We start from the raw sequence: 12347 nt of genomic DNA, 5'->3' as shown, positions 1-12347 counted from the left end.
GCTACATGAAAAACAGAAGATTTGTTAAAATCATCTCGATGAAAGTCTACATCTTTGGTATGAAACATCTCATTCAGTTCAAGATGAAAATGTTCATACCCCAAGACATATAGGAGGCCCTAGTTTTCGAAGTGATGAGACGAAATGTTAAATTTGAGCCGTAAAGCATTTTAATCTACTCGAAGTTAGCAATATGTTTTTGAGGCACCTTCAAAGGTAAATAGACTGTTTCAATTTGTCAGGTACTTTATATATTGGAAGTAGACTTCATTTTCTTAAGAACGGATATGTTAAGATATGATATTCCTGTAATTCTTTGACTGTTACTCAAGTTCTTATTTCTGTTCGAATATAAGTTTTTAATTATTCATTGAAATAGAAATATAGTTTTTCTATTGTGAAATTAGTTTTCCGTAAGTAAGTAAAATAATCGGATGTAATGACAGCCATAATGCAAGTTGCAAATATTATAAGTAGGTAAATAAGCCACTTCGAATTCTTTATTTCATACACAACATTTTGTATATTTACATTTCCCGTTTCATTATTTCTCTAGTTGGTACTATTAGTATAAATCAAGCCGGTGATGAAAAGTTACTGGTCATGCTTTAGAACTTGAATATCAAAGCACGCAGAATTATAATAAAAATATATTCGAATTCACTTGGAGTTGATGGATGTAAATAAATTTGAAACTGTGAAACAATTTGCTCATAATCAGTGTCCCCGAGTTACTATTACAGCTCAAGCTATAAGTAGGCCGATGCTTTCTATTCTATTGCTAATACTGCTGGTTTAATCTGTATTTGAAAACTCAATTTAGAAGAATTGAATTCTATACATCTTTGAATTTCTTATCTAAATTTTCAGTAAGTGCTATTATGTCACAACCGGAACCTGATTTGACAAACCGTTATTCATTATCGTATCTTAAGTGATATATGCTGTGGAGGAGGCTGACCTCACCAATGCTTTGTCATTTATAAGGTTAACGGATTAAAGGCAGATTAAATTTAAGTTTTTAAAAGGTGTTTTGAACCTGCAAGATCGTTTCTGTGAACCATTCGTACGTGATCAGATCAGATGTCATTTTGCTTATGTATCCAAACCTTTAAAATGTTTTGCTAGCATAACAGTGTTGTCATTGCCACACTTAGACACTTATATAGACATCGGTAACTGAAGATGCTGTATTGGTGACAAATATGTGTTATCATATTGCCACAACTGATGTATTACCCTCCTTGAACATACAATTTTGAACTTAAGTATGCATAACTTCAAAACTCACTAGTACATATTTTCTTTCGCTGTCTAATCAGACACCTTGTGTCTTTTTTACCATATCTGACCTTGCAATTTTCATAATGTACTTTTAATCAGATAACCTCCAATCCGGAGGTTTAAACAAAAATAGCTACGCATATTGTACAACCTAATACTTCAACACCTTCCAATATCACACTTGTTATTTCATTAGCAAGATGAATATTTTGGAATGCTGCAATTGTTTATTAGAAAAGAGTACATGGCTTGAATAATTCATCTCCATGAAATACGAGTGTGTTAAGAATTTTATAACTTTTAGAATACATCACTATGGACCACAATAGTCTCATCCCAATGGCATAGTCCAATAACATCAATTATATAATCATAGTGCAAAATTTGACCTCAAGTTGCAGAGTATGTGTTTATGTACCCAAATTTCAAAGGTCATTCAATGAATGTACAAATGTATTGGGGTTTAAGAACTGTGCCCCTGATAGATGAGCATGTTGTGGATCCTAGTGCATGCTAGATAACAGGTGAATAACCTTCAAGTGTCGGAGATGTACCAGACTGGATAACATATCGCAGTATATGGTTCGTTTCCTACGACCGTTATGACCGTTAGTGTCTTTTTCAAGGTCTAGCGTTCACTTGTTTTGAAACCATTATAGTGTATACTAAAATTTAGACTTTCAGATATCGTTTATCGTCATCGTTGACTACTTTACTGCGAGCTCTGCGGTAGTGAACCAGTAATAGCATTAACTAAATTACATATATGTAATTGACAATAGAAATAACAACGATACTGAGATGACAATAATTAACATAAACAAGAAAGATTAAGTACCATAGCAATACTGGCAGCAGCAGCAACAAACAGCAGCAACATAATAACAAATAATCAATATCACGAACATCCATATCATTATTTCTTTTATAAGGATAATAAAAGCTAAAACTTTTAACTATTTCTTTATTTTTCAATCCTTCTTTGCTCTTTTGATGTTGAAGTCAGAGGTACAAAATGAAAACAGTTATAAAGATTTCGAAATTTCCATGTTTTTGTCTACAAAATCGAAAATTAAAAATATCACCATGTGAAGGATGTTCTCAGATCACATTCAGCATGTTTAGCAGCAATAAAAATATAAGTAAACATTAAGGTCAAATCATTCCTTACTCGTCGAGGCAAATGCCGTTTTTAATGCGAGATAACATGATTATTCGAGTATGACTATATTACGCGTGATATTAAATCACGTGAATAAAGAAACAAAATAACTTTCTGAATTACCAGACATTATAGTGAAAGTAAAACCAGTATACCTGACATGAATTTTGAAACAATCTTGAATATAAATCAATCTGAGCAATTAGAGAAATACTAAATTTAGAAGATCTTTAAATCAATAACTTGAAATGAGAAAAAAGGCGACACGTCAAGGGGCGGTTAACCTATATTCATAGTTTCGATGCTATCATACCAATATCAATCGACTGTATGTTGCTAACTTGCCTGCTAGAAATGAACGATTTTAGACAGGTTCTTTAAAAGAGCGTATAGCTACATGAAAAACAGAGAAGATTTGTTAAAATCATCTCGATGTAAGTCTTCATCTTTGGTATGAAACAACCCATTCTGTTCAAGATAAAAAATTTCATACCCCAAGACATAGGAGGCCCTAGTTTTCGAAGTGATGAGACGAAATGCTAAATTTGAGCCGTAAACCATTTTAATCTACTCGAAGTTAGCAATATGTTTTCCAAACATCTTCAAAGATAAACAGACTCTTTCACAATTTTGCCAGGTACTTTATATATTGGAAGTAGACCTAAATTTCTTAAGAATGAATATGTTCAGATATGACATTCCTGTAACCTTTTGACTTTTGACTGTTACTCAAGTTCTTATTTTTATAAGTAATAAAGAAGTTTTAATGTTGTAATGAACAATATACTGATAGTTTCTCTATTGCGAAATTAGTTTTTCTCAAATTGGAGTAAAATTATCGGATGCTGTGGGAGCCATTAGTGCGCTTAAAGTTATGAATATTATAATTACATAAATAAATTGTTTCTTTATTTTGTACAAACATTTTGTATCTTTTCATTTCCCTTTAATATCTCCCTAGTTGCTGATAATGGCATACAGCAAGCCACCGATAAAACGCTTTAGAACTTGAATACCAATAATGCACGCAGAATCATGACTATGTGATAAAACATATCTTAATTGTCTAGTTCTTTCACTAGGGGTTGATGGATCTACATAGATTTTAATATTCTTTTATCACATATCTGTTGGAACTATGAACCATTTTGCTTATAATCTGTGTCCCCAAGTTACCATTAAAGCTAACGTTGGCTTTATATTCTATAGCAACTACTGCTGCTATAATAGGTATTTGAAAATTCAACTTAGAAGAATTGAATTCTAAACATCATCTGATTTCTTATCGAAATCTTCAGTAGCAATATTATGTCATTACCGGAAACTGATTTCACAAACTGCTATTCATTATCTGATATTAAATGAGGTGTACAGTAAGACGGACATATTATGCAATCCATTTCTTGAACAAGGAGGTGTACAGTAAGAAAATCATAATATATTTTGCAGTCCATTTCAAGAATATATTTAATCAAACCGTATCCAAAGGCCAAACAATTCATATTCGTAATTTATACCAATGTTAGCTAACATTGTTTGATGCAATAATATTTTATATTTTCACCCCAACTGAAGCTTGGCTAGGACATTTTGTATAATAGCACTCTCTCTTAAATCAATAGAGTGGACGGGTGCAAAGCAGAGTACCGACACTTGTATCATCTGTAAAGTCAGTTTCGCTTGGTTATACAGACATTATTCATAATCTTCGGAAAAGGTAGTCTTATGGACATGAATAGATTGCCTTATGGACAGGTTTTGAAGTTGCAGTGACATCTCCATTCCTTTATTAAAGTACAAGTAAATATTCTAAACTTCGTCGAAAATAATATGCCAATTCTTGAATTTCGGTAAGAAGTATGTGAAATGTAAACTACTAATTGTTGTTGGATATGATTGGAGTAGGTATGTTCACCGTTCACCCCGTTAAGTGATATAAAACTGCTGCGGACGAGGAGGCTGACCTCACGAATGCTTCGTCATTAATATAACTTGAATTGATTGAAGGCATATCCAAGAAAAGTTTTTGAAAGGTGTTTTGAACCGGCAAGATCGGTTTCGTGAACCATAGGTACATGATCAGATCAATGTCATTTTACTAATGTATCTTAGCTTTTAAAATGTTTTGCTAACATAACAGTGCTTTCATTGCCACACACTTTAGATATATATCGGTATCTGATAATGTTGTATTGGTGACAAGTATGTGTTATCACATTGCCACAACTGATGCATTACCCTCCTTGAACATACAATTTAAATTTGTGCTTACATAGCTTCAAACACTCTAGAAGGACATATTTTCTTTCTCTGTACATTCTGCCACCTAATACCTAGCGTCCTTTTTGTCCAATCTGACCTTGCAACTTTCATATAACGTTCTTTTGATCAGATAACTTCCAATCCGGCAGTTTAAATGAAAATGTCAATGCATATTGAACAACTTAATACTCCAACAACTTCCAATATCACACTTTCATTTCATTAGCAGATGAAAATTATGGAATGGTGCAATTGTTTATTAGAAAAGAGTACATGGCTTGAATAATTCATATCCGTGGAATATGAGTGTGTTAAGAATTGGATAGCTTTCACACACTACGCTGTTTTTAACAGGTCTTAGATAAATATATTGCTGGCGTTCAATGCAGCTGAGAACCTCTTCAATTTAAGCTTATTACTAAAATTGTTCAATGCCAATTAAGATATTAATTTACATATCGTGTCAAGTGAGATATGGAGAGTAGATGAGCCAAAAAACACTACGTTTACCGTGTTTACATACATGCAATTCAACTGAGTATGTTGGATTTTATTAAAGTACTCTAATAACGGAAACATGATATATTCGAATTCGCGGGCAAGAAACAGATTTACAAATATAAACTATAATTATGAAACTAACGAGTTTCATTTGCAGGTTTTTTCAGTGCTCTTTTGCAAGGCAAATCAAAACCTTAGCAAAAAAGCACTTATTATAATTATGGAGTATCTAGACATTTTTTTATCTTCAAATGTAATATAAAAACTAACATTTCCTTTTTTAATTAAGAGAGACAGCTGAACATGAAAGAGAGTGTTGTTGGGTGAATATTTCCGATCCGCTCCTAGTTGAACATTTTCATAGATTGAAAACGACAGCAAGAGGCTATTTGTAGAAAACGGCAATGCGTGCAATGTAATGTTTTGATGCTACAGTACTTTGATGAAACACATTGTCATTGATACATAGTAATAACATGCCTCCTTTTAACAAGAAGACCTATGACAATTGTGTTCATTTCACTGTTAAGGTAGTTGAATAGCGAATATATAACACCTTAAAGCTGATGATAATGTGATACCTTCGTGTATGGAACATGCCGAAATAGAATATCTTTGTGTTCCAAGAAAACATCGAATAGCATATGGGGGTTTCCTTCTGGAGATACACAGGACCAACAAAGAAACATGATACGTACTCATTTTTTATGTATGTTGAGGAAAAAACAAGACAGTTAAATTAATAGCAGATTTTGATTGTCATGTCTAATATTTCAAAGCCCTGACGCGTGAAAAATAACCCGGAGGTACAGAGTCTGGTAATATTATTGTAAATTTAAATGATCATGAAAAAGAGCAACTTTGTTTTTGTAATTTGAATACTGAAAACGCAGCAGTATAAAACATATACAAATTGATATATTGCTTATTTATAGAAGGAAATATGCTTGCCTTTTAAAAGTAAGATGTTGCATACAAAGTATGTATCACTTTTATGAAAGGAAATCAACATCGGGTATTTTTACATTACATCTTGGGATGATTGCCAAAAGACAAAACACACTTTGAGTGCGTTGACGTTAAAGTGTCTTATATGACCGCTTACTAAGGAAAGATTACCACAGGGGACAGAAAGTAATATAGGTGTTAACGACTTAAGGTTGTACTTATTAAGAGAATATGTACTCACCAATGAGACTAATCCCAGAGGCATAACAAGTAGTGCTAGGAGAAGATCTGCTATAGCTAAACTGGCAATCACATAATTTGACATAGATTTGAGCCCTCGCTCCCGGTAAACAGCAATTAGTACCAATGCGTTGCCGATGAACGTCCATATTATTAATATCACCATGGGGAGAAAAGAGAGGTTACTTGGACTCCATGTGAATTCCGTTGTGGTCTCTTTGTAGGTGTAGTTTCCGGATTCACCGTTCACTTCATAAGGTAGAATACTTTCAACGCTACTTTCATCAAGTCCCGACATTTTAATGCTCGCCTTAGTAAGCACTTTATGCCACAAGAACTTTATATTGCAAATATATACATAAATGTATGTTCAAATTTGTTAGATCCTTTTGTCCATATCTGTGGATAACCAACGATACATCCTAGGTAAGAATCGACGTTCTATGTTTGATGGCTTACTGAAAAGAGTTTACTGCTGAGTCCCAACGTAAGCAAAGCACTCTCTGTACGAATGATAATATTAGGAGCTTGCTTTAGTGCTAGGTTGAAATGACCCTTCAGGGAGTTTTGCTCCTACATCACACTATTTACGGGTTCATCAACATCACTCTTTAACGCATTCAATGGTCAGGGTACAGACGTAAGACATCTCCGCCTTTAGATCGAGAATTAAATGGAGCAGGATGGAAAGTATCAACAAAATGTACTTCCGAGATGATTTGCTGCCGGTTAAAGCTGCAAGGGCATCACAATCCTTAAGCAGTAGAGAATTGACATGCCTTAGGTGGAAGAAGCAGTCGGCATGACAACATAACCGGAGGGTGTAAAATCCTTGCACATTGACGAATGTATTGTTTGGTTTAAAAAGCGACAACAATCTCTAAAAACAACGCGTCAAAATTTTAATAGAAGTAAGTTTAGCCGCAGACTGAACCACGTACTAAACTAGTAATGCGGAATGATGTGATGATTCGCTACATTTCCATTACATATGCTTTACACTTATTTCACCGAACAAAAAAATCACTCGGCAAGTTAATGTTATTTCTAACACTCACTTCTACTTCATTCAAGCAGGAGGAATTATCTCCTTGGCTTATGAGTAAATTGAACTCTGTCAACAAATAATGTATAGTTCTGACTCAATTCTGTTTCAGATGTCCCAAGAAGATATTCCAAATAGGTTAGTTATCGCTTTAGTGGTACATTAAACTGTCAAACTAGTTCCATGGTCCGTCCACTGTTAGGGCGTGCTCTCATTGCATACATCCATCTATCCATTCAGGTGCTTACATACTCGGCACGTATCTGTCAAAGTAAAAAAGAAACACAAGTTCGTATCGACTGATCAGTGCTTTTGAGGCGAGAAGAGAGCAAGTAACGAGATTCCCTGTACGGCCGTACTAAAATAAATCAATAGTTGTTTGACGTTGAATCGTGCAGACGATCGGTGTATAGGAAGTTCGTTGTCTGTCAGCGAGCAACTACGGTCTGAACTGATGCGTATTCAACTAAAACGTTTCGTTCAACACAGAAACGAACGTCCACTCACATAATCAGTTACAGAATGAGGGGGCGGCGACCGTTCACAGCTACGCGTAAATCTCCAATATGTGTTCTTAAAAAGTCTCGAGAGAAATATTTATGCTATTCTGAAATTCAGACGCCCTCACATGTGATGTCTTTACTTTTTGCTCTGACAATTATTATGTGGACCTGATGGTTGACATAATTTTTGACATTGTAGCTCAAAGATGATCGACCCGTAACATGCGGAGCTGATGGGTGATATGGTATTAGACATTGTAAACGGTTATCGACCCGTAACATAGATGGCCACGATCCATGGCTTACATCGGTTGGTTTACACCAATTTATCTTTTCTCTTTGCACCAAATTATCGGTATGTGTGTTCAGTATGACCTTATTTTACTGTCAGGAATAGTAATGTGGTTCTGATGTGTGTAAAAAACTTTCACATTTTTTTTATCATCACTAACATCATCATTCTCATCAAAAACACAGTCCTCTTGCTCGGTTCGTCACTGTTTGTGATACATCATTTTTCGTCAGTAAAACTATGTCTATTCCTTCCTACATACAAGTTTCTAGAAATGGCGGGAAGCAAAAATTAACGGTTCAGAATTAATTGTAGCCGTACGTAATAATGGTCAGGATAGGGTTGCCAAACTAATCACGGTAACTCGAATTCAACCACTTGACAATACTTATTTGTTTGTTTATTTCAGATTTTACTAAATAATAACAATTCATCATTCCAGAGTTTTACCACACCATCTTACTTTGTTAATAACTTTAAAGTGTAGCAAATTGGTATAACGAAAAGTAGGACGACCGGTCACAGTACTATGAAAGTTATACGTTTCACACTAAAAAAAGAAAACGATAAAAACCGGAGAAGATATATAAATTCCGTAGATGATCGAAATCAGGAACGGCAAATCTATCAATTCCAGCTCTGTAATTTGTTCATCTTTAGATTTCAGGCTGCTTGCGGCACCTGGTAGCAACCGAGTATCCAGGATAATGTGATCTCTGCGACTTTATCGGTAAGGCGTAGAAAGCTTATCCTAAAGATTTTTACCATGTCTCTTATCAACGTTAGGTTGGTTACGATTACAGAAAGGTGAAATTGAAGCCATGATTAACTACTGCGTTGCTGGATATTGACGATATATGATAGGAAACTTATTCTTTCTCTTTCTCTAGCACACAACGACCGGTGTATATGTCTTGGTATAATTGGGAAGTAGAGAATCAGTTTTTCAATTCGAATTGAAACACGATACTAGGCTATGTCAGTTGAAATTTATATGATGAAATATCCGAGATGGTATCAGTGAAAACAGGCCAAATTACAGAATACCCAAAATCAAATTTGCCGCCGCAGAAAACTAGACACAATTGCGTGTAAAAATGTTTGTTACCAGTATCTAAATGGAATGATCAAAAACATTTGTGATCTCCTGCAGTGCATATCGATACCTATCAGCTCATAATCGGCGGGAATTGTTAGGTTTTTACCACTACGCTGAAAAGTAGACCAACGTTAAGAGTGCTATAGTAACACTCTGTTCTAAACTGAGCTCCAAAAAAAAACTTATAATTTTTCACAAGGTCATATCTTAAAATCCTGTCCATCAAAATGAGCCAAAATTACGCACAGGTTTACTTCAATAATCTACTCTAAACACATGTCAGTAACCAAACAGTTATCCAACTGACACACAGCAAAATGCACTGACATGGAATAGCTTCCTGGACAACATTCACAGCCCAATAATTGGCACCCAGCACAAGAAATCTGTGAGAATGATTACAAGATCCTTGCACAGGTGATAATACCCAGAGAGTAAGTGGAATAGTAAGGAACAAGACCTGTTTCTTGAGGAAAGTGCGTGAAAAGCAGAATGCAGCACCATTTTATCATCTATGCAAGGATCTTGTATGCATTCTTACAGATTTCGTGTGCTGGGTGCCAAATAATGGGCTGTGAAAGTGGTCCAGGAAGTTGCTCCGTGTCAGGGCATTTTGCTGGTGTGTCAGTTGGACAACTGCTTGGTTACTGACATGTGTTTTGAGTGGAGTATTAAACTAATCATGTGTGCAATTTTGTTTCATTTTGATGGACATAATTTTAAGATATGACCCTGTGATTCACAAGTTGTGAAAAATTATAAGTTTCTTTTTGAGCTCAGTTTATAATGTGCATGTTGAAGAATATAGATAAAGTATAGGAATTGAATTGATAATTTGCGATGTTTCTGGTGAGATGTCACAAGCCAATTCTCGAAATAAAATATATGGATATTAATCCGCGATGTTATATGGTCCCCGATTATGAGCTGATCAAACTATAAATCGAGGAATTGTTTTCAATGTGTTCTAACCACACTTCGTGAGGCAGCTTCATGCTGAATACACAATTAAGGCTACAGGGGTGCGTGGGGGAGGTGTTTGTGTGACGGTGGAGTGAGTGCGAGGTGATTGTGTGGGGTTTGGTGGGGTGGGTGGGTTTGTGTAAGGACTTCATTCATTGCGGGAGACCCAGACATGGGTCCTTGAAACAGAAATCCTCTAAAAAACCTTATTCTATTCCCTACTACTACCTCTATAGCTAACGTACTTTGTGTATTGACCTTTTGAGGGCTTTTTCGGTATTACCATCAAAAAGAGAACTGATCTTTTCCTGTCCTTGGAAATTTGTGTAATGTAAGGGGTGTAAAGAGGTGTGTGTTTTCGGGGATGAGGCTACGTTGTGGAATGGGGTGTGCATGGGTGTTGGTAGGATATATATTTTCTGTGTAATGTGTTTTTATTTGAATATTTTTTATGTGTTTATGTCCGTAGCTTCTCCCATTTTTAATCTCTCAATTAACGTCCGCCTCTTACATAAAAACCAATCGATACGAAAATGTTACTCAACTTCTAAACGAGCTATGTTGCTATGGATTTTCTGGCAATACAAATACATATAAACAAGGTCTATTTTCCACTCGTTTGTATTTGATTGATTTTCTGGTAAGCTTGTATTACTTTCTGATAGTAGATGCCTTTGTGTTTTTGACTCAGACCAGCCTCTCTGATGCTATTTTAAAATGCAGCTGCTACAGCGAATTAAATGAAATCGTATTTTCGTAAAGTAGTCTGCTACTGGTCTATTCCCTACCGTCATTTTAATGTTGGACATTTGGATGGACAATTTACAGGTGGACATTCATTTTTTCATTGATTTAACTGCTTATAGTTTAAATTCGCACAGTCAAATTACAGTGATAAAGACGTACTATGTAAAAGGTAATGCTCACAGGCTTAAGTGCATCTCTTTCTCGTGCGTTTATTCCAGACTTCCCTGAACTAAATTATAGTATTGGGGATTACTACTCCTTCCGCACGATGAGTTTTGTTACCTCCCATCACTATATTATGCCGGTACGTATTTATTCATACAGCTGGGTGGAGAGAGACACACACGATCAAGGGAATTGTCTATCTATCAAGTGCAAATACTACAGTACCATGCCAGGTTTCGAACCCGTTACACTCCGGTTATGAGACAGATCCCGTACTACCACGCCATCGTGCCCATACACATATTTTGCGTTGGTTTAAGAAAAAAACACCAACGTCGCAAGTACAAAGTTTGCACCTGAAATAAGGGATTCATAGCTCTTAAGGCTACAATAGAATAAATAGAGAACCTTGCAATAAGTCGAAAAGCATGAAAAACTACAGAATCACTAATGCATAGTTTTTCTTTCCAACATAATAGTTATTATTAATGATATCCAGAATTTATGCACAATTCACTAGAGAAGACTAAAATAACACATATTTTACTGTGTAATTTTGGGGTATAATATTGATACAAATGCTTGAATAACATCCTTCAAGGGTATCTGTCTGTTCATGTGTATTAGCCAAGAAACTTATAAATATATAAGCCACTGTATTCTATTAATTTTATATGTTAATAATATCTCTAAAGCAGGTTTATTTAATCTCAGATCAGCTTTATTGATATACGACCAATACATAAATATAAATGTTATTCACTTGATATATCAATGCGAGTAAAACATTTAACTTACTTTCCTACTGGTAAAACGCTTATGCCATATTCCATATGAGTCCTGAATATTGGATATCGTACTAAGCAATTTTGAAGGAACTAAAACACCCATATATACCTGTCAGTAGTTACAATATTCACTACTAGACGTTTTAGAATATAGCTATTAAATCACTGGAATCTTATTTATAAATTAAAGGATTCCCCCAAATTTAATAACACTAATATAAGTAAAAGCACAAAAAATAACTAAGAAAGGTATCTTGTGAGCCATGTTTGTGTTTTTCTAATAGCCACGCAAGGATAACTTACATACCTTGTAAACTGTTGTTTTCTCTGTAACGGTTGTCAACGCAA

The 12347-nt window shown here is 35.0% G+C and overlaps 1 protein-coding gene across 1 annotated transcript in view; it reads right to left on the bottom strand.

The window, feature by feature from the left end:
* Positions 1 to 7937, bottom strand: part of LOC140148622 (probable G-protein coupled receptor No18) — a 104308-nt gene extending 96371 nt beyond the window's left edge. The window contains 1 exon segment of the mRNA XM_072170639.1: positions 6399 to 7937. Coding sequence (XP_072026740.1) covers positions 6399 to 6695 — 297 coding nt within the window. The 5' untranslated portion in view covers positions 6696 to 7937.
* Between the last annotated feature and the right edge of the window lie 4410 nt (positions 7938 to 12347).

The sequence above is a fragment of the Amphiura filiformis genome, chromosome 3 (assembly GCF_039555335.1).
Source record: "Amphiura filiformis chromosome 3, Afil_fr2py, whole genome shotgun sequence".
Classification (NCBI taxonomy): domain Eukaryota; kingdom Metazoa; phylum Echinodermata; class Ophiuroidea; order Amphilepidida; family Amphiuridae; genus Amphiura; species Amphiura filiformis.
This window is presented reverse-complemented; position numbering and strand designations above follow the sequence as displayed.